Source organism: Branchiostoma floridae, chromosome 7 (genome assembly GCF_000003815.2).
Source record: "Branchiostoma floridae strain S238N-H82 chromosome 7, Bfl_VNyyK, whole genome shotgun sequence".
NCBI lineage: Eukaryota > Metazoa > Chordata > Leptocardii > Amphioxiformes > Branchiostomatidae > Branchiostoma > Branchiostoma floridae.
This window is the reverse complement of record NC_049985.1, coordinates 20,348,365-20,372,485: the sequence shown is the minus strand read 5'-3', so window position 1 is coordinate 20,372,485 and position 24,121 is coordinate 20,348,365. Positions and strand designations below refer to the sequence as shown.

The 24,121-nt window shown below is 41.5% G+C and overlaps 1 protein-coding gene across 1 annotated transcript in view; it reads left to right on the top strand.

The window, feature by feature from the left end:
- Positions 1–8,172: 8,172 nt before the first annotated feature.
- Positions 8,173–24,121, top strand: part of LOC118419128 (adenylate cyclase type 9-like) — a gene marked incomplete in the record, with an annotated part of 28,897 nt that continues 12,948 nt past the window's right edge. The window contains 2 exon segments of the mRNA XM_035825434.1: positions 8,173–8,994; positions 16,204–17,477. Of these exon segments, the coding sequence (XP_035681327.1) occupies positions 8,720–8,994; positions 16,204–17,477 (1,549 nt within the window).

Below are 24,121 nucleotides of genomic sequence, written 5' to 3'. Positions count from 1 at the left end.
TACTTTACTATTGTTATTTTCTTCCACCTACAAGCGCCAAAACGTGTGAATGCCTGATAAAATAAGCTGTTAATTTTCTAATCGGTCCAACAATTTCAATTTCAACTTTATTGCAGGCTCTTGGCCCATATCACATAAAAACATACAATACAACAATACACATACACTTTATGTACAATAAAAAAGGTAAATTAGCCTGGGCTTTTGAAAACAAGATTCACATAGTGTGTCCAGAATTTGCTATGCAAGAAGGCATCTGAGTGGAATAACCGGGAGATAATGTTGTTTTTAGATGTGGCGATGCGTTGTACAAATGCATGCGTTAGTTTTCTCCTTCTAGCTACAAAAGTATCAATCCCATGTGTCACAAACATTTGGCTGGCACTATCTCTCGTTCGATAACCTAACACAATCCTAAGAGCATTGTTATAGGCTACGCGTAGCCTGCGAATCGTACCCAAGTTATACTGACACCATAGCTGAGCGCAATATATCGAGGAACAACATGCATCAAAAAGGACGCGCTTCACTCCAGGAGAGGCGAATCGGAATTTTCGTATCAAGGAATTGGCTTTGGTATAGAACCCTCTGACATGATAGCGAATTGACTCATCATCAGACAGGTCAGAGGTAATCTGGTTACCCAGATAGTTCACAGATGTAACGTACTGCATCCGGTCCACCTAATTTTTTCAGGTCCGGTTTTTCTGGACCGGTCCAATAAGAAAAACCGGTTTTGTATCGGTACGCTGTACCGATACCTAGCCCTAGCTGTGTACGATCTCATTACTGTAACGAGGCAATGCAGCGAACTCTATTAGATAAAAGTTTTTGCCAGCCGCGCGCTTCGCCTTTTTGAAGACACGTTGAGGAACATCGCCTGGCTGGTGAGGCAGAATGATGACCCAGTCTCGATAGATAGCTTTATTGCACAACAATTGTACGGGGTACAAAGTATGGCATCTACATAACTACAGTTACAACTTAACGCTTATCTAACTAATACAGAAATTGTAGTGTGGGATAAGTTTCTTACAGTCATTGGAGGCTTTTACAATCATTGGAGGAATTTCTAATGTCTAAACCTTCTTTGATATATTTTCCTATATCTGCCATGCAGGAATTGTCACATGTCATGATGTATTTGAATTTGCACTTCAGGCCCATTGAGATAAATCCTTGTGTATAAGATGACAGCCTTGTGTACAGAGAATTTCGTATATCAGAATATTTGGGACATAGAACCATAAAGTGATATTCGTCTTCAATTAGCTCTGGACAGAATGGACAAACCCTCTGGTCGATAGAGATTTTTTTTAATCTCCCGGTTTCTATATTCAATTTGTGACAGCCAATTCTGAGTTGTGTGATTGCCCTACAAACGTCAAGGCTCTTTAAGACTTTATCAAAGTTTATGGTTGAAATGTAATTTTCTTGCTTGTAATGCTTGTTCAATGTAGAAAGTGAGGAGAGTTTGGATTTGTGGCAAGTCTCATTATTGCGTTGGGCGGTCCAGGGGTCACGTGGTGAGAGCACGTGGCCATGGGCGCGCCCTGACGTCAGCTTGACCACGCCCCGCTACGCTCACGTAAGCTCCGCCTCCAATTGATGTAATATAAGGCACGATACGCGCTAGTTAGGCTAGAAGCAGACACAGGGACAAGGACGACCGCATTTTCCGCCGCCGTAGCTACGTAACCGGTTAGTTAGTATCATCCACTCGCATCTCTGCCTATGTCGGTCAATTTATATATAACTCATTTAAAAAACGTGACGATATTATACTATCATGAACCAGCACATAATGATAGCCTGATTGTAAATATTATATACCATGTGTAAAATAGATTAGTCTCTTAGATTTTTAGATACTAGTAACTCATGTAGTGTTCTGTTCTGTATGTATTGTATGTTCAAGTTGCCAAACACTGTATCCTCTACAGTTGTCGTGCAATAAAGTTCTTCTTCTTCTTCTTCTTCATCTGTCCAGGTGTTTTATCTTGTATTACTTGTATCCATTCACTTGTCTATGTATCGAGTCATAGTGTAAATAAAGGTCACATCAAACTGTATACTGAACCCTGGTCCTTGGTTTATTGTGAGAGTGTATAGCATAGACGCGTCATACTGACGTATAGATAAATGCCCAAGTCCTACCACTACGACCAAATGTTACAATTGTTTCGAATAGAGGAATGCCAATTTTGCACGGCCACTCCTCCTCGTCACCGCTGTCGTGACGTACTCTTGACTTTTTATTATTTTTTATTATTTTTTATTTTTTTTATTCTGTTTTCTTTAGCCAGGGTAGCCCAGCTCAGTGCATCGCACTGCTTTACAGTGGGGCCCTGGATTCCGGAGTTGAAGGCGTGCCTGAAGACACGTCAGAGCCTGCATCACTCTCGGAACCGCTTTGATCGCTGTCAGCTTCTGCTGTGGAGTCTACCTCCTGGGAGCCCATCACAGACTCGGCATCTGAGATGCTTTCTTCATCTTGTGACACCATCGAACCCTCGTCTTGGTCCTCTTCACCGCAGCCCTCTTCATCTTTCTTGTCGTCCAATGAATCGAAGGTGTCCGTCTCATGTTCAGACGACATGTCAGAGTCGTCGTCAAACACATCGCGCTCTCGGTATGATCCCGTCTCGGCGTCTAAGACGACCTCTCCCGAGGCAAAAGCTGACTCGTCACGGTGTTTTCTTTCTTGATGACGATCGATCAAACTCCCGATCACAAACCTCGGAGACTAAGGCATCCTTCTTTGTTGTTCGGTGGACAGTATGAAAACGATGAGATATTGATGCGCACACATATACTTGTCGCGCATGTAACGTTAAGTATTTAGGGATCATACGTTTATCTTGTGTAGGTACTACTGTACACTGTGTATACATCTAACTATATATGGCATTTTGAAGTTCTTAGGACTATAGCATCACCCCGGACTAAATTTGTCAAGTGCTCCGAAGTAAATCATTGCTCCGGAGTGAATGCATTGAGTGCTTCAGAGTAACTCATCACTCCAGAGTAACTTGTGTTTGTATTAATCTTTGGGTGACTCTATACTACTCCTGTCCTGAAGGTGTAATGTCCATTCCTAAGCAAGTGTAAAAGTTGCTTATCTCCGATGATAGTTTGATCCTGTGATTGGAAAGGTGAGTGTTTTGTTATTGACTGTTCATCCATGCTTTGGAAAAGATCGTTACTTTTGTTCTATTGATTGATAATGTCCACAGGGAACGAAATTGGTCCAGTGCCCTCAAGCATTCTTTTAGGCCTGATTCCGATTTTGAAACAACAAGCACATTTTGCAAGATCATCGGCCCAAAATATGCTGTATAAGATTAGGGAATCACACGATGTTGGAAATTGTCTAAACCTGCTCTGTTCCATTATAGGGCACCAGGACGATTCAGCCCACTACTTCAAAAATGTCTTTGATAATAAAGTTTTTCGCGATTTTTAGACGAAAATGTATATTCTTGCCATGCTTGCATTAATCTATTGGAAGAGGGACGTGTTCCCAAACAATGGGAAGCAGCAGTTATTTCCCACAGAATCATTCCTGGACAGGGGCCGAATCGTCCTGACAAGGGTCGAATCGTCCTGGTGCCGAATTGTCATAATGGAACCTATTGCAACGTGTAATATTTGTAACTGTGAAAGAAAAGGATGCTGCTGGATGAATATTATGCAAAATGAAGACCTAATTTGAATGAGAAAATGCTATAATCTTATTGTGGTAAATGACGGGAACGTCTTATAGTATTTGGAAGTTATGTACAGGTGAACGTCCTTGAACATTAATTGTGCAAAACCTTCTTTAGATTGTGTACGTCTTTTGTTTGATGGAGGAGATGATCAACTAATACAACTTATGCAAATGAGACCTTATTTGCATAATCAATGACAAAGACAATTAATACAGCAGTTGTAAAGGTTAAATCATTTGGCGAAGGTATGGGGTCGTGGAACTCTAGTTTGGGTAGCGTTTGTGTGTATACGTGAGAAACAACTCAAGAAGGGAATAACTGAAGAAGTTATTGACGGATCTTCCTGATTTTTGGTATGTAACAGATAGCTTAAGCAATGATCTATATGGTTAAAGATTAATGACAAATACAATTAATAATCTAGTTGTAAAGGTTAAAATGAATTCGCGAAGGGATGGGGTCGTGGAACTCTAGTTATTACTGTTAACTGATATGTAGGTATTCATTTTTCAGACCAACCAACCAACCATACATAAAGCAAGAAGTTTAAAAAGGGAAGGAGTAGGCTCAAAATTTTCATCCCTTTCAGCGATCCTCGTTAGACTCACGTGTGAAAAGTGAGCCTACCCCTTCCCTTGCATAAAGGGAACCAACCATTGAACCACTGTTGAAAACATAATCCCACCAAGCGCAATTGGCCTAGCGGCGCTTACAGTCGTTAGTCTTTTGGCTAATAATAGTACAAAGACAAACAACTCTGGCGTTACGTTCCTAAAATAACCAATCGCTAGGAGACGGCAACAATTAACAAAAACAACATAACCTACTGGGGGTGGGGTGGGGTGCGTGGGTGTACTAGTATACTAGTAATAATTTACCCTTCCATCGCTTTCCCGAACTGTCCCAAATCGACTCATTGATAATATATCTGCACGTGGACGTAGATTGTCCAAGATATTTTAGTTTGGTATCAAGTTACAACAAGTCATCTGCTGGCTGGTGTCCTGATTTCTGAAGTTTTGATGTTTGTGTTTATGATTTTATCTCCTCATGTGACGTTATCCACCAAGTGTTTGGCCCATCCCTGCGGCTAGTTCCCATTGGTTGCTATTTTTGTCTCAAAATCACAATATCACAGTGTACTGTAATTTCGCAGGTACCAACGAGGTTTACCCGGCTGTTCTACCTGATGGCGGCCCTCCCCTTTTGCCACAACGTGGGATCGACACATTGATAACATGCGGCCTGTTAATATTCATCTCTGTTACAGATCTTTTCATGGAGTCGACTTGTTCGTTAAGTTTGAATTTTTTAAACTATAATCCTTTCCCTTAGTCACAGAGCTCCTCCATTGAGGTTGCTCGTACAGCTCACTATGGATATGACACATGGTTCACGTCACCTTCAAGAAATGTTTTGACCACTTTGGAGAGTTTTTCCATCTCCGTATGCCTAGCCCATACACATGGTTCACGTCACCTTCAGGATACACATAGGGCTATTTGATATGCTCCACGCACTATGACTGCATGTACATGGTTCACGTCACTTTAAGAAATTCTTTAAACCCTAAGATCTTTCAAATGAAAAATATAGCGCAGATGAGGGCTATTTGAGCAGCTCCACGCACTATGAAGAATGATAGTAACAATCTTTATCACATGTTCATGCCAGTAGGCTAAATGCACAGATGACCACAATGGATGAAAAGGAAAAAAACAACTCATTTTTTAAGTAATTATGAACTTGACCAGATGGAAAATGGACTAAAACATTACATTATGTATTTTCATAAGGAGCATCACAGTACTATCGTTAATCTCTGCATCTATAATATTTTCTTCTCTCTTAAAAAACACTTGGAGATACATCTGAATATTGCGTTAAACACATGATGATTCGTTCATGACATCAAGTATTTTAAAAGTGCCCTGCTAAATGTGGCATTTTATGATAAGTACGTATTGTCAATCAGTATCGTATTGAATAGAGATTGGCGTTCGTATTTATGATTACATACACATGGTTCATGTCACCTCCAGGGTACTTTTAGAGCTCTATGGAGATCTTGTAAAGGAAGATATAGCGCACGTAGGAGGGCTATTTTAGCACTATGAATGTGAACACATGGTTCACGTTACCTTAAAAAAAATCAGAGTTCTATAAAGGAGCTTTCGTGAAGGAAGAACATGTCCACGTAGGAGGGCTATTTGAGCAGCTCCACGCACTATAAAAGCATATATATGTACCTTCACCTTCAAGAACTTCTTTTAGAACTATGTAGATTTTGTAAAGGAAAACATGTCCACGTAGGAGGGCTATTTGAGCAGCTCCACGCACAATAAAAGCATATACATGGTTCACGTCATCCTCAAGAAATTCTTTCAGCTCAACTTAGCTACTAACACGAAAGATAGTTTTTATGGTTTAGAACCCTGTGTCCTGATACATGTAGTCAGTAGTCTGCACGCGTTTAAGCATTTGTACCTTTGCGGCAAACACAGACATGTTTGTTCAAAGGTCTACACTATCACAGGAACTACGGGTGTTGCCATGACCACTACTTTTATTTTCATGTTTTTCTCACACTGATTGGTACTAAATTTTCCACAGAGTTTAAAACTCTTTCCCTATCGAGACAAATTACATTTGTGCAAGCTAAAGCCGGAAATGGCTCCGTCTGATTCCCCACAAGTTTACTCGCCTTAACAGTTCTAACATGTTTGTCTAAGTGACTTGTCTAAGTGATATCATGCCGAGTTGACCAAGGTCTTGGGCCGAGTTGTCCAGGGCGTTTGCCCGAGTTGGTAATGGTCCGAGTAATCCGACATTGCAAATGAATGAAGACCTTTATTGCACATTTTGTCACACCGGGCTAAGTACAGGTCACATGTTGAAAAGATACTGTTAACAGATACAAAATGGGACTATTGCTGGATAAATTCAACTTCTCCTCGCTTTTCTGTTTTAGTGCAAATGTAAAACCATGCAAAACTTATAATATATACAGCTCTGGGTGACTGAGTTGATTTCATGATGGAAGAAAGGGGAGGTCCAATTAACGTACTCTCCAAGCAGAGGTTAGGCTCCGGCTGTTTTTTTTAAACGTTTTTTAGTTGTTTTTATCGGGCTTTGACACAGCAAGATACAATACAAAATAGAAGGCCTGATAAAAACTAATTAAAAACTAGAGTTCGGCGACCTCATACCTCCATGAAATATTTAGAGCTTTTGTAAATTTCATGCAATTGACAAACACATTAACATGATTTATGCATGGTATTATTCATCATTGACTAACGTACATATGTCACAATTATCAAATTCCCATTATCAATCATAAAGCGTTTTTTTGCACTTTTACACAAATTATGCATTCCTCATTACCATATTTGGTTATCTGATTATATTCCACCTATCACAATTAACATGTGTTACATTTATTGAAGTCCAGTTATTGAAAACAATGGAATTATACACTTTCCTCATTAGTTATCCAAATTAAGTCCTCATTTACATAACATGTATATCATTATGAAGATATTTGCCCAAGCTACCTGCATGCCTAAAATGATGCCGATCCGTCAATCCTTTCTGCAGTTATCCTCTTTAGAATGTTTTGACAAAAATGCCCCTGCAGTTCCCAAATTAAATGTTAGGGGGCTCAAAGCTGCCCCACTTTGTCATGACATTGCAAGCTATCTACCAGCCAAATGTGAAGATTATATTAAGTCCGGGACAAGAGATACATAGAAAAAAACTGCTATGATAGAATATTCTCCGTAATCATGTAAATGTACTGCTATTTTGCATAATTAGTATTTCATTTTGTACAACATTGCCAGGTAGATCCAGTGCGGAACTCGCTACTTTTGTGTATCTGTTGGTATTGAAGGTGGTTCCATCACTGGGTATCAAACCAGAACTGGTTCGCCGTCGCTGCGCCACGACTTCAGCACTGGTATATAAACCGAGTGCTCGAAGAGAAGTTCCCTTGCGATGGCTTGCACCTTTTAAGACACATATTGGGGGCGTGGGTCATCACCCTCAAAATTATTTTCTCTTATAGAAATGTCCGCACCATCTGGTGCTGGTCGGCTTCACCGTCGGGCGGCTCTGATCGGAACTCGCCGACGTTCCGGGTACCTGCTCGGGTCCCGATCATTTCACACTCGGGACACCCACCGGGACCAGTTAAGCAAAGGCCATTCAACGACAATTCCGCCTATGCTGAAAACTTTGGTCATTAAGCGGGTAGCGTTAGATGACTCTTAGCAAGGAGGTTTCTTTAACCTCCTTGCTCTTAGTTCTCAGAAAAGCTGAGATGACTGAAATTCTGATCTCTTCCATCCGTTAACGTTTTTTTTTTATAGTGTAAACTTAACGTGTGCCATGTGCCAAGTTTTCGGGTGTGCGGACCTGTGTATGTGCTAGTAACGTTACCTGGAAGCGCTTTTTTTCTCTTGTTGTTTTCCTCTAGTCGGAAAGGGTAAACATACGCGGAAAATCTGCAGTTCTCACATGGTCGTAAGGTGTCGCTTCCAGCTTTCCAGATGAACAACGCCACTTGCCTCCGGCGGGGGGATAAGCAGTAGGTGCACCCGCCATGGGGCCGGATCATAAATAACTCTGCACAGGCCTAGGTCGGATCCCAACTGGCCACTTCCTCCGCTTCTTGGATCGCCTTTACAGCGGCATGGCGACGTGTTGTGGACCTGGAACTGTTTGAGACGAAGAAGAAGTTTACGAAGTTGCCCCCAGAATCGCTGTGAGGTTCAAAGAAGTGTCGGGGTGATCTTAGGACGGCGGCAGAGATCGGATTGTAGAGGGCTTGAGTTAGCCTAAGGGGGAGGGCAGGAAAGTTTCACCCACAAAACTCTGTACAAACATTATTAGGACAGACGTGGTACGGACTGGAACAATGCTTTCATGGCAGCTTCCCTGTCTGGTTAGTACTTAACTACGTACCCTTGTAGTGGTGGACATTTTCTAGTCGACGTGTTTCAATGGAAGGTGAATCGTGCAGGTACAGACCGAACTCCACCCCGGACATCCCGGACTCTGTCCGTATCACCCTCGGCACGCCCCGACACAACTACAGGGGCAGTAACTACACCGTCAACGGAGATGGCAGCAGGCGGGGGTCCCGAGCAGAAGTCAGGAGGAGGTTACTTCTGTTTGAGAGAGCCTCAGGATCTTGGTGGGACCCCAAGTTTGACTCTCGACACTTGGAGGAAGAGTTACAGAGGTGCCAGCTGCCAGCCACAAGAAAGCGATTCAGGTGAGCTATAACAAATTATGGTCTTACACATCCCAAAATAACACACAGACTAAGAAGAATATCGGGACAAAACACTTCAACTAACAAAATTATATTTAGTATTCTACTTTAGTTTCTTTATTTAAAGAGCAACACCATATCCACAAACACCTTCGCATAGTTTCCTTCAAGTGAAAACTGCAGAAATAATGTCGTACCGCCGCCCCCCTCCCCCTTTGTAATTGTAGATCACTTGTTCTCCACCCCACTTCCGTCAGTTTTACCCTAGACCAGATACTGTACAACTTTCGGAGAAAAATGTCTCTGATTGGCTCATTGAGACATAATCTGATTAAAACATGCCAAGCAGGTGTAGTGTTGTTTTACCCCTGCTGAGAACTAATAGGAATTGATTGAAGGTGGGCACACAGGTTATGTCAATTTTAATAAAAGCTTTGTTTGTTATTTAGCAGTGCTGGTATGTAAGAGCACAGTGTTTTGGTATTTTGGACAATACCTTTGAAAGAATATCATAAATACAGTGCTTGTTTTCTTTAACTTAAGCTTGCCAAATAGTGCATTGATTTTTTTCTGCAAGTCATTTTTCCCCTGCAAATTGTGCAGGGTTGGACAAGTTTTCTAAAATTCACTTGTCCTATTGGGCAAGTACAAAATTTACTTGCCCAAACCAACGTTTCACTTGCCTGAAATTTAAAGGACGTTTTTCTATATATTTTTACTTCATTGATGGAATTATTAGCTTGTTATTGGCTCTATTTTTCTGTGTTCACCAATGCTTGATGCCATTACTGTGAAAAGTTATGAAAATCTCACTAGAAAAAAAATCTTACTTGTCCAATCGGGTAAGTGGGTAGGACATGCACTTGTCCGATCAGTGTTATCACTTGCCCGGGACAATAGGGCTAGTGGACTTGTTCAACCCTGTTGTGTGTAATTGTGGATAATCACAAGTTTGCACATCTGATCATCAAATTCAAATTCCTAGCCATGTTTTTTCTTACATAACTTAAGGATATATAACCACACTCTTTGAACAAACGGCATGTGCCACACAAATTTGTAATGCTGGGACCCAATTGATAGTTAACACTTGTGGTTGCCAGAAATTTTCCCGATATCGTATGGCGATATAGTGGTTCCATCTAGACGATGAAAAAAAGCTGTCGGCGAGAGGTTGTAGGCTCGCCGATATCGGGAAAAAGTATGTGTGTAGATCGTGCCTTATGTAGTCGTGCAACTGTTATTGTCTATCATTGTGGGCAATGGTTCTCTGTAGACGTGCGTTCAGAGTATTGCGGGACACCTGTGGCGCAGGATTCCATTGCGGTGCGTGCGTGACCCACAGTGACCTCTTGCTCGCAAATTAAAAATGGCGGGAGAATTCTTTATTTTCGTCATGAAGCAGATGATTATTTTTTGCTTGCAAACAAACATTGTCCTATAGATAAGATGCAGAGTACGTCAACAAAGAATGACATCCGGAGGCCCGCACGGAGACGGGAAAATCTTTAATGAAACCTGGCATGGCCGCCTGTGGTATTACAAACTATCATCAAGGAATGGACCGATCACGATCGAATGTCATATCGAACAAATAGAACAAGGTGGAACCCCTTATTCTGTTTCGAACACCTCCGTCAAAAATAGCCCCAGTTGAACAGAAATGGCCAAAGAAAAATGCTATGCTATTCTTCGTTGCAGACTACACCCCCCTAGTATAGGTATTGTGGGAGTGAGAGCCACTGCATAAGCATTACATTGATGGTGGGCAGGTTGCGCGTGTAGAGCAGGGTTTGTATAAGACACTTGACTCTGCACTGGCAGACTTTGTAGAAGTGTCCCATTAGTTGATGCGTAGTACAAGCTCCCTCTCAATGAGTGCCTGAGCTGCTTTCTTCTCGATTTTGCTTTTATCATGAGCATGCATGCAGCTGTTATGCATGCAACAAACGAAACCCAGTCACAGATAGATGTACCCTAGTTTTCACCGGCATCGACCGTATGTCAGAAACCGGACACTTCTGCCCACCAACAGGGTAAACATATGCGGTGACTCCCGCTTCCGCTTTGAGTGAAATTATGACGCCCGTACCACAACTATATCAGCCCCCTCCTCAGATGACTCAGAGTCAGATGCATCCAGTGGATGTAGCCTTCAACAAGGAAGTCAGCGCATTTTTTTTCGGCCTGGTCTGAGAGGATTTCAGGGTCAAAGGGGCATGCGAAGGATGTAGCCACTGGTGGCGGGGCATTGCGCTGGAACAGGCAGTTTCTGATGACAAAAATACGTTTCCATTACTGACTACATATATATTTATAGAGAAAATGCCTTTTCGAACAGAAGAAACACGCTGCAGGCCTATTAGCATATAATCCACTTCCGTTGCCAGCGACAATTCCTCTTTAGACATGTGAGGAGTAGTCGCGGTCCCCCACTGAAGGGTCGCGCGACCAGGTCCAAGGTGGTTGCACAATGATTCACGGAAAAACGTTCAATCCTCTTTAGACAGCCTAGAAATACCGTCGCCGGAGACGTCATCGACAACAACAGTCGCACAACTATATTAGTGTTGTCTGTCTAAAGCCTGCGTATGACATCATGGTTAAAGTTTGTGGGGCCGTGTAGCACAGTGGTAGTGTATTCGACCCGTGACCGAGAGGTCGCCGGTTCGAATCTGCCTGCCGTGTTGCCGGTCTTGTGCCCTTGGGAAAGGCACTTTACACGACTTTCCTCACTTTACTCAAGTGAAAATGAGTCGTCCCTCAGATAGGACGTTAAATGGAGGTCCCGTGTTTGGGGAGAGCCACACCCCGGGCACGTAAAAGAACCCGCCACATGTGCGATGGTGCGATGTGGCGGATCAAACCATTCCGGCCAAAATGGGGAAGGGAATTTCCCGAGCAGCCTCGTAACCCCTGCTTCGCCTATTGAGTCAGTGAAGTCAAGCTTGCTTAAGCTTGATGTTTCTGACTTAGGGAGAAGAGATGCTGCTACAGTTATCGCTATGGGCCGCCCTTCATCAACATGATGGTAACATCAGGCCCTACGAACATGATTTAGGAAAAAAAAAAAAAGTTTGCTTGTGTCATAGTTTGAACAGGGATGCATTGCTATGTTTTATGTTACCATTTCTCTCTCCAGTCTCCTCCTGGGCTCTTTCCAGGTTACAAGTTTTGTCTGTAGTCTGACGGCACAAGTATTGTAGGGACAGCATACTTGTAGTTTTAGGGGGATAAGCTTTACATTGGCCGGATTCACACAATAAAAATTGATTTATGTACAACAATAGAATCTAGCATAATTTTTACTGGGTCCAAATTGGTCAGCAGTGTTGCAGATCGCATTATAGCCTATCGTACTCCAGGGCAGGTGTAAGGCCGCCCTGCATAGACTTGATGACACTCCTGGACATGTCCTAAATCAGACGCTGTGGCAAACTACTTTCCCCACCCCCCAGCCCCAGCCCCCAGCTGCAAAACTAGATGAATTTTATAGTATCAGTCTACCACCTAAAGATGAGCTCTAGTGCTATTGCAAAAATGTAATTGTAGATCTATAATATAATGGCTCGAAATTCATTTTAGGGAACAGATGCACTGGTGCATCTAAGTTTTATTTTGAACCTAAAAAAAATTTAGGTGCAGTCAGAAAAATTTCTTTGGGGGCACATCATGTAGAATGTCAGCAAAATAAGTACAAACCGTAGCACCATATTTTCTTGAGTAAAGTACGCACCCAATTAAAGTTCCAGACAAATATGCCTGACTGAAATACAAAATGGAAAAACCTGAATGAAGTATGTACCCCTTCTCCACTGATTACCTTTGTCAGAATAGCTAAGGTTATGTTTTAGGCTTGTACGTTTATCTGTCTGTCTGTTAACAGTATAACTCGAGAAGCCTTGGATGGATCCTGATGATATTTGGTAGGTGAGTAGGGGTTAGTGGTGCGTACCGAAGCTCACATTCCGGTTCAGGTCCTGACTCGAGTACAGAGATTCCGGTTCAGGTCAGGACTTATAAGTCCGGTTTTTGACGGTCGCTAAATTCCCATATAGACGCGACTTGCTCTAGGCGACCCATAATTTACGTATCTGGTGCCCGCACCCACTTGACCGGGCCACATGCGATCAAAGTACTGTATTGCCAAAGACCACTGCGTCATTTTCAAAGGTGCAGTAACATCGATTTTTATGATAATTGTCGGGAAATCACGGTAAAATTCGACTTTTCGGCTTGTTTTTTTGATGGTCCGAAATTTCAAAATGACGCTTGCGGGGTCATAGGGGTCAATGGAATAGCCTACTGTAATGCAGGTAGAAATAATGCGCGAGGTGTTATTATACTCTACATTCAACCTTACATATTAATTGTAAATTTATTGGTTACAGAGATAAAAGAAACAGATATAAATTAAGTTTATGAATTTATAACATTTTTTTAATAAAGCGTGTCGGTGTTTCTTTTCAACAAACTGCTCACCCATGCTTTTAGTAAAGTATCCCGGCAAGCGGAAATATCAACAGTCGCCCGTGATTTGTTTTAGCTTGATTTTCTCGGAAATTTTCTTCATTTTCAGAAGATATGGGATTTAAAACCTATGCCTGGAGATAAACAAATCCACATACGTTATTTTCATGGGTTATATTGCTAAATTGAACCTGAAATTTTTGCCGCGTTGCCGGATTTTGAAAGAAGTTCCCGTGGCGCGACCATGCGCTTGGCCCGCTTATGGTGGTAGAGCAATTTTTATTGTCGCAAACATACTTAAGTTATTTTCTGGCCCGATGGCTGCGATTAATAAAGTTACATAGCCATCTAGTGTTGTTTTAGAGGATACTAGTATACAACAAGAAAGAGATTTCCGGTTTTCCAGAAAACCAGTTTTCGACATTCCGGTTTTAACCAGACTTGAACTGAACGTTATAGCAAGTCCAATTCCGGTTCGGCGAACCGGTACGCACCACTAGTAGGGGTCGGGAAAACGAAGGTCAAGTTCTATAATATAGCGGCTTGCTAAGGTACTGCAGCGGAACCTCAATTTTTATATCTTGTTTTCTGGACATGCTGTGGTCGTGATTTTTGATTGGTAGATAGCCCTTGAGGCAGAGAGTGAGTGCTGTGAGTTTGGGCCTCCTAGTGGCTTTTTTGGAACTGCAGGCGCCGGTTTCCTTTCAGACTTTGGACAAGAATAACTCGAGAACGTGTTGACGTATCGTCATAATTTTTGTTATGTAGATAGAATGAGTGATGACTTACACAATGGGATACTAATTATGCAAAGCAACAGCTAATTTGCATAATTAATGAGGAAAATTTATAAATCCACTACTTTCCACGATAAGACTTCCAAACTTGTCACATATGTAGCTGGGAAGGAGAGAAACCTGAACATTTGGAAGTCACATAGATTTGTCAGAAACACATGGATAAGTTACTTATAAAAGGTTCTGTATTGTACTAAAATGTAACTACTTGTGGCTTTTCGCCACTCTATAACTCATAGTATAAGCTGAATTATAGTTTATACCTTTTCTCAAGCAAATTCTTTTCTGTGCAAAAAAGTTTGAAACTGAAACTGTTTTGCACAAGAAAGCTTAATTGGAAATCACTTAAAATCACTTGAAAACTGGAAGAACAAGTTTTTATAGTATAGAATGTAATAATAGGGTACTTAATTGCATTTTGTGCAATCGTATTTACACTTTTAGCCTTAAAACTCCCTTAAAGGTTTCAAATCCCTTGGGAGCCAGCTTGTCTAATCCCAAGGGACCAGAAATTCAAACCAAAAATTTCAGAAAACAGATATTAAATCATACATGGGGCCACAATTCGTCATTGTAGTACACCCGGTTCTGTGAAACAACAACACTATATATCTGACTCCCTACTTAGGCCCACTTCAAACAGACAACACTTATATAGTCGTGCGACTGTTATTGACTATTCGTTGTGGGCAACGGTTGTCTTTAGACATGCGTTCAGAGTATTGCGGGACACCCGCGGCGCAGGATTCCACTGCGGTGCGTGCGTGCGTGACCCACAGTGACCTCTTGCTTGCAAATTAAAAATGGCGGGAGAATTCTTCATTTTCGTCATGCAGCAGATTACTATTCTTTTGCTTGCAAACAAACATTGTCCCCAACAAAGAATGACACAGAGACGGGCAAATCTGGAATTAAACCCGGCGTTCGTGGCCGCCGGTGGTATTACAGATTACTACTGGTATCATGAATGATGTAGCCACTGGTGGCGGGGCATTGCGCTGGAACAGGCAGTTTCTGATGACAAAAATACGTTTCCATTACTGACTGCATGTATATTTACGGAGAAAAATGCCCTTTCAAATAGAAAAAAACATGCTGCAGGCTTATTAGCATATGATCCAGTCCCGTCGCCGGCGACGATTTTTCTTTAGACATGTGAGGAATAGTCGCTGACCCCCCGCTGAAGCGTCGCGCGACCGGGTCCGAGGTGGTCGCACGATGATTCCATAAAAACCCTCGCACGACTATTTTGATCCTCTTTAGACAGCCTAAAAATATCGTCGCCGGCAACGTTGTCTACAACAACAGTCGCACGACTATGAAAGTGTTGTCTGTCTAAAGTCGGCCTTAACCAATGTTTGATTTACTACTGTGCGTTTAAGTACAATACAAATCTTTTTCTTGGTAGCACTGAACCGTTTTTATTTTTCTTACAAGGGCGCCAAAAGTCTAGTTCTTTTCTAGCTTAAGCTGATACCTTTGGTAATTTGGTGGATAGGGGTAGGGGTGGCATAAAGGAAGGACAAGTTCAATGATGGGCCTCCTAGCAGCAAGTTGTTAGTTGGGATGGATAAAATGGAATTTTCAACTGCTACAAACACACGTTCATGCAGTCGTTTACTTTTGGGGTAGGTACTCTTTAGCAGTAGTCATGAATGAGACCTTATAGTCTTGAATGAAGGCATGATTATTTGGCGTAAGGATGTATCTCTGGAACTCAGAAGAAAACAGCCACTATATCTTTCACCATCCTTTGGCATAATAACATACCAGCTGCAGCTGAATAGTTACATTTAACCTGTTTCTACTTTTGATTCTATGTCGGGCACATGGTGGATAGAAGCTAGAATCTCCTACTTTTCTAACATGCTACATGCATGTAGTTGTATGTGTAGGTTGATGTATTATTATCATTTACTGAAGCATTTGTTTTGTTTTTCAGATATGCCTTGTGTTACATAGCAACAGCCTGTCTTATGTGGATAATCTACTTTGCTGCCGTTGGAGCGATGAACCAGGAAGCAAACTACCAGAACTGGCTGGCATTTGTTGGCGGCAGTGTGGTATTCCTGGTCATCTGTATCGTGTTATTGGGACTGACTTTTACCAACTTGTATCAACGGTTCTTCAGTTACATGTCCTTGCTCCTGACGGTAGCACTATTCAGTGTCAGCCTTGTTGCCGTGGGCTTCAGCGAAGGTCAGATTATTTCGTCCGTCGGTGCCTTTATGATCTGTGTGGAAATCCTGATTATGCTGTACACGGTCATTCCCATGCCTCTATATCTCAGTGTTGTATCCGGAATTATGTACTCTGTCGGGTTCCAAATCATTGTCGGTGTTACCAATCAAGAGATTGGCCAGGAGTTGTCTTTACCGGTACAGATCACCACTAAAATCCTCATGCACCTGTGCATACACCTGGTGGGGATACACATCTATATCATGACTCAGGTGCGCAAACACAGCACCTTCTGGAAAGTGGGCCAGTCCATCATGGCCAGACGTGATCTGGAAACGGAGAAACAGCTCAAAGAGAAGATGATCCATTCTATCATGCCGCCGCATGTTGCCAGTTCGCTCATGAAGGGTGCGGAGGACGAGCCCGAAACGCCCAAACGCATGCGAAGTCCCAGGAACAAGAAAAAGGCGAATGCACAAAATGTACCACCGAAGGAATCCATGTTCCGCACGTTCAATATGCACCGTATGGAGAACGTGAGCATCTTGTTTGCCGACATCGTGGGTTTCACCCAGATGAGTAGTAACAAGTCAGCAGAACAACTGGTCAGTCTGCTGAATGACCTATTTGGGCGGTTTGACCGCCTGGCGGAGAAGACAGGCTGTGAGAAGATCAGCACGTTGGGAGATTGTTACTACTGCGTGGCTGGCTGCCCCAAAGCCAGGTCAGATCATGCAGAATGCTGCATCGAGATGGGCCTTGGGATGATCCGTGCCATCAAAGAATTCTGTGCGGAGACCGACAATGACGTGAACATGAGGGTCGGCGTCCACACGGGGACCGTGCTCTGTGGGATTGTCGGAACAAAGAGGTTCAAGTTTGACGTGTGGTCCAATGACGTGACGTTAGCGAACAAAATGGAACAGTCCGGGCTGCCAGGGCGAGTCCATCTCTCTGAAGCAACGTTGGAGTATCTTGGTGACAAGTACAAGACTGAAGAACGGGAAGTGGATAAACGCTATTCAGGAATACCTGGTAAGGAGAATTTCTTGTCTGCATCTTGTTGGCTGGGTCTCAATTCCCTTATAAACACTAACAATGCAAATATTGTTTTCATTTAGATTACTTCTGGATAAGAATATCAGCTTACATTACAGACATTGGTTGAAAAGTTGAACCATTTCACCCAATGACATTTGATCTTAAGCATCGCATGGTATATCTTATAATATCAGATAATTGCACACTGACTCAAGTCAATCTTGCAACTTTAGGCCACACCAATTTGATATCTTGGTTCATGGATTTTTCTTGAAAAAGAATAGAGCAGGCGGGCAAAAGAAAAAAATTCATTTGAGACTTAACCTGCTTGGACACAGAAATGAAGTGAACCAGGCAGTCCAAACTGTTTCTGTTGTGTGTCACTATGGATAGCAGGATGTTGTAACTTGAATGCCCTCTTAAGAGTGAAAATCATTAGAATTTTGTTGAAAAAAAAGTCATAGGGACTGTACGGTGGTCAAAAATTTTTGGCCCTCCCCCCTCCTATTAACTTTGAAAAAATATTCAAGACGCCAATAAATCACTGCGCTCCCATTTGGCTTAAGTCATACTTTTTTCATGATTTTCATCGTGAAGCAGATATCTCACTCCTAGTAAAAAGGGAACAGAAATTGGCTCAAAATATCTGCTTAATAGAGGGATAAATATCTGCTTCATAGAGGCATAAATATTTGCTTTATAGAAGCTATTTCATTGTTTTGATATCCAAACAACACCTAAAAAGCATTTGTACCTATATTTCTAGTAGATTTGCGCCACGAAGTGGTGCACGCCCCACCCCCTTACTTTACGCATTGCAAGCTCGTGGGGTCTGAGAGGCTTGTTAGAAACTGTTTTTAGTCTACATATATTTTGGACTTTTTCTTGGTTCTGTGGTGATAATAACTGAACAATAACTGAGGGTAAATCGAGAAGAAAATGGCAATAAAAATGACAGCACGATTCGACTAACCAAAACTGTAGAGGGGAGGGGGGCACCGATGCGTGATGCTGATATTTCAACGGCGGCAGGCGTGAGAATGCAGACTGCAGGAGATCTTTTATTAGTTTTAAAAATGCCACGCTTTTTTGCCGCAATTTCCGGCATTGCATTTTGATGGGCAAATTTGCTGGTTTAATGACATCTCTATTAAAAAAAACATGAGGGTTTCAAGTTTTTGAGAACGACGTCCCCAACACCATCTCTGGCAAGGCATGGCAAGGTAGGTCCGGGGAAATTTTGAAATCTTGACCTTGATCTGAAAGGCTATTTCCTGCAGTTTGAGGGATATATATTGCTGTCAAACAAAGCTAAGTTTATTGGCATTTCTTTTAGAAATACAAAATTAAATCCCCCCAGAACACATTATCACGAAGTCGACCACCAAAGGCGCAAGGCCGGTCACGTCAAAAGGGATCCAGGGAAATGTGCAAATCTTTACCCTCGAGCTCTGAAACGCTAGTGTATTTCTTACATTTTGAGGGCCCTAGGGGTAAATTTTGCTGGCAGACTAATCTAGAGTTTAAAAACATTTCTGTAAGTGAAAAAGGTTTTCGACGGCCATGCATAAGCCCTGCTACCTCCCATTATTTATTTTCACTATGTCCAGTGCTGACATCGGGCGATCCCTTGTTCCCTTGTGGATGTCCAGAAAAATTTTGAAATCTTGACCCTCTGAAACACTTCTTGGATTTTAAGGGACATTTTGCTGATAGACCAAGCTAATTTATTTCCTTGGCCCTCCCCCCAGGCCCTTTTGCTAGGCCCTCTCCCTGGCTCAATATTTTTTTGCTCGGCCCTCCCCCCCCCCCCTAGCGACTGGCCCACCCCCCTCGCTAAATGCCGTAGGGTCCTCAAAATCTCTTAAAGGTTTTTCTGCAAGCTACTACAGTCCTCCTTTTGCACTACCGGTAGGTATAACTTTATATCATCCGCAAAGAGTTTGAGTTTACTCTTCACAATTTTAATCAGGTCGTTTATGGAGTACTAAACCCAGAATGATCCCCTGGGGCACTCTGTTCGTTACGTTGGCCCATTTGGATCTTTTGCCGTTAGCACAATCTCTTTGCCTTCTTTCTGACAGAAAAAAATTCAATCCAACTGACAAGGTTACCTCTGATCCTAGGGCTGGATACCTTTTGGCTTGATCAGGTTCGAGTCCATGTCCAAGTCCAGGTCCGAGTCCAGAGGTTTAGGTTCAGGTCCTGAACCTGATCCTCTATAGTTGATATCTTACTTTGTAATCTTATGTTAAATAAAGTTTATTAAACCGATGTTCAGATTAGTGTACTTTTTATGCCTTTTTGTCAGTGACTAACAAGCAGAGAGGAGATTGAAAGCAGTTTTATATTTATTTGGAGAACATGCTGCACATAATTCACTGCAAACTTTGCTTTTTTTATGCTTTGGCATAATTTGCAGCCAATCACGTTGCAGAAAATCAAACAACGCCATCTAGACGCCATCTAGACGAGACTTGAGGCGAGAACTGGCGAGAACCCGCGTCTAAATCCAAGATTGCGGCCTGTGTGTTTTCGCCGAGCGCTAAAATTTCTTCCTGCAAGACCACACAAATCGCCTCAAAGCTGGAAAAATGGATTGAATACACGTGCAGAAGAAGAAAGAAATGTTGTTTGTCCCATGGTAATTTTTTCTGGGCGCAGATTCTTCAGTTTGGATGAAAATTTACCAGAATAATTGAGGAATTTTCCACTTGATTCTGGTACGTCGGTCGGCCTCATGCCGTGGTAAAATTTGATGTTTTTTCGTAGCACATTGTCATTGTTGACCAGAACTGGAGCTAACAGGTACACAAGGGATGAATATGAATTTATTGTAGGCTAAGTTAGTTTGATTTATGGCTATTTTACCATTCCATGGCCGGAGTACTACTAGGATTTCTAAGTACAATATCTTGTTTCCAAAATCATATCCATTTCTTGAAATTGTTCATCCTTCCGGTCCAAAAAAACGGTTCATGCAGGGATAAACAAGTCCACTAGCCCTATTGTCCAGGGCAAGTGAAAGTGCTATTCGCGCAAGTGCATGTCCTACCCCACTTGTCCGATCGGGCAAGTAAGATTTTTCCATTGATTTTAGTGCAATTTTTATATACTTTTTACAGTCATGACATCAAGCAATTGTCTACAGAGAATTCCATTGCTGGAAGTGAAAATGCATATACTAATAACAGTGACATTTGAATTTTGGGCAAGTGAAAAATTGGTTCGGGCAAGTACATTTTTTATGTGCTTGCCCGATAGGACAAGTGGATTTTAGAAAACTTGTTCAACCCTGTGACCCAAAACTTCCTAGCGGTACTCGTATAATAAACATATCTGTCGATCTCGCTATAAAGGCACAAACTAAATGTTGTTACTGGGAGAAAATAAGACGCCACACTGATGTTTTGAAGCATAGTTATGTTTGCGGAAGCAGCAAACATATAGTTTTCCTGCAGATATTCTACCAAAACGCAGGAAAAGCTGGGGCTGTACCAAGCTCTCTACGTTTCCAGCTTTTTGATTGGCCATAAAAGGGGTTATCTCGGGGATACGTCACATGTGAACCTATCAGCAAGACGCTTGCTCAAACCGGGATCCAATGAAAACACAGATGACAAAGCCTTTGGCTGTGAAATACAGCTTTTCGATTGGCCGACACTCTATCCTTGTCATCGAATAAACCAATGAACGCACAGGATTGAAACCGGCCGGGCCACTTTGAGCAACATAACGTTTTAAGGTAAAAAATCGGTGCGGAATCATGTCAAACCACGCTGAAGGGCGCAGGATCGAGTCCCGCAAGGTCACTCTTTTTTATTCCCTATTTTAGATATGTATCTTGTAGTTACAACGTTTTCATCTTACGAACAGGGCATCGTTCGTTTTACACGCCTTTTTCAATTTTTTTCTTGCACTCAAAAGACGTGCGGGGCATTACGGTCGGTCGGACGGTCCGTGTGGGGAGGGGGGCTTGCCAACGCCTCGTTGCCTTTCTACTAGTTGTTTCTTTTCTTGCGATTTTTCCTTTCTTTTCCCTTCGCAAACATCCTGCATTTTTTTCAAAAATGTTGCCTTTCTAGTTTTTATTTAAACAACTTTGACAGTCGTAATAATCAAAACACGTTGGTCAGAAAACGTCATACTAGAACATGATGCACGGGAAATTTCCGGCCATGTTTCAATCGCGCTATCAGCAGCAAACGGAAGAATCATTCGTTAACATGAGAATTATTGGACGTAAAAACAACAATTATAACTTTGCTTCCCTTGCAATATGAGTTTCAAGGCTGCAAATTCTCCAAAACGGCAGGAATTCGTCGGTAAAAACAGCTCCAAACTTGATCCTAACCGATTGAAACATGGCCGCCATAGCGCACGCGGTGACAGTAAAACTAGCAACTTATTGCACAGCAGATTCGGATCTTTAAAATGATGCCATAAACACATAAACAAGATCATATTTTGGGTTGATGATGGTTACAGAAGGCCATTTATATTGTGTTGATTTACGTAAGATTTTCTCAATATAGCTTTTTCTTATGTCAAAATACAACTTGTTACTGTAACATATCAGTATGCAGCCAGAAATGTTGAGCTACTTTTACAGATGAGCTCTAACAAAAACTTTGTATTTAGGGTATTTTAGCACTAGAACACAGCCTGGCATTTCTTTAATAACCAAACTGTTTTATTTGGGGTACGGGGATATGTCTAAAGAAAATATGACTAAATATTAGCAGCTGTTTAATTATCTTATTATGTTAGTAACTATAATCAATATAGCATATTGGAACTGAAATATAGCATTACAACAATTTCATTGATATCTGGCTTCAAGTTCCAAGTAGAAAATTTATCATGTAAATTTTCATTTGTTGAATTTGAAAGCACTGTTGGCCTTCGGCTAGGGGTCCTAGCGGGGAACCTATGCCCAATCTTTTCAACTTCAGGGATACTATGAATTTGTTTTATACAATGTGCTACCTTTTAATACAACATGGTGAAAAGATTCGAACAAGATATCTATAGTTATTATTGAATATTCTGTTCAATATTTATAGAGTCCATTCCAAGTCACCGTGCGGATGTTTAATTTGTTGCCATTGTTTAGAATTGATTTTAAAGTTTTGTAATTATATGTCAAGGACATTTGATACTTTAGAAATATTTTTAACACAAAGTGTTTTAACTTTATAAATATTTCCCCGGTCCTGTAAAACTTTGGAAATATTCATGATGTGGAATTGAATACTTCTAATGGTTTCTAATTAATGGTAACAGCTTTCTACCATTATTTACCATTTTCTACCATTTTTTGTAACATTTTGTAAATGGGTCAGTGGGCTGGGAAGATAATAATTCACACATCCTTGCTAAGTATGGTTGGGTGACATGCAACAATAGTCCACCACAAAGGACCCACCAGTGAAATCTAAAAATATGCAGAGGCAACAATAGGGCTTAGTTTTATGGGGGCAATAAACTAATTTAACCATTTGGCAAAGTTTACAAATATTTGTAAATATTTGTAAATGTGAAAGAATCACAGAGGTTTCACAATTATTCTAAATAAAGATATTTTTGTACAGTTACTCTCAAAATGTTCTAAAATATTGAAAGGACTTCAAATAGATAAATATTTTCCTTGTCAATTTTTGGAAAAAAAAGTTAATTATTTTGGCTTAGATATTCTTTTATTCAAAATAATTCAAACTTATTACAAATATCACCTAAAAACCCTCATGGTGTCTTGGAATGGACTCTACAATTAACTGAAATGGTCTTCAGGGATGAATAAATAAAAAGACCCTACCTGCTTATTTAGTTATTATCTTCTTTCCCTTGGACAGAAGTAGTATGGACACATTTGGTATTTTTCCGGGGGGGTACTTTTATTCCAAGTGGTACTTTTATTAGATTTCGAAGATTTTCCGGGGGTACTTTTATTCTAGGGGGTACTTCTATTTGAGAGGTGAGAGTATGGCTTCTCTTATCAAACCCTCCAGAACTTTTCCTACAGCTGAGGTCAAGCTAACCGATTGGTTGTTTCCGGGTGTTTTCTTGCAACCTAAAATGTTGTGAATCAGCGGTTTTCCAATCATTGGTGAGTTTACCTTCTTGTAAGACAAAGAAGGTTTTCCCCTGGTGCAAACTTTAAACAGACGCCACACATCTTCTCACCTTCTTTATCTTGCGCCACACCTTCAAAAGCACATTTGTGATTTGGGCCCGAGCTCGGCCGCGGCCCCAATGTCAACGTTATACTGAACCTACCTGTTTATCATCTTCTCTCCCTTGGACTGAAGTAGCACGAAGTTGGACATTCATGAAAATGCCTGACTACAATTCCTGGATTCTTGCAAATTTCATGAAACTATACTGTTAAAGGCTAACTCCTGAGATGTTGCCCAAGTTCTTGCTTGTTCATACTTGAATGGTCATCTGGTGTACTCATCGCTTTTATGTAGCATTGCCACCTGTTAAACCACATCAGAACTGCAGATGATAAGCATTCTTGAAACTGTGGTATTAAGTGCTGTGACTGTGAGGTCACATGCTTTTTACATGTTGAACCTATCTGTCCATAAGAATTATTGCTGTAACTTTTCACCAAAATGAACAGTGGCTGCTTG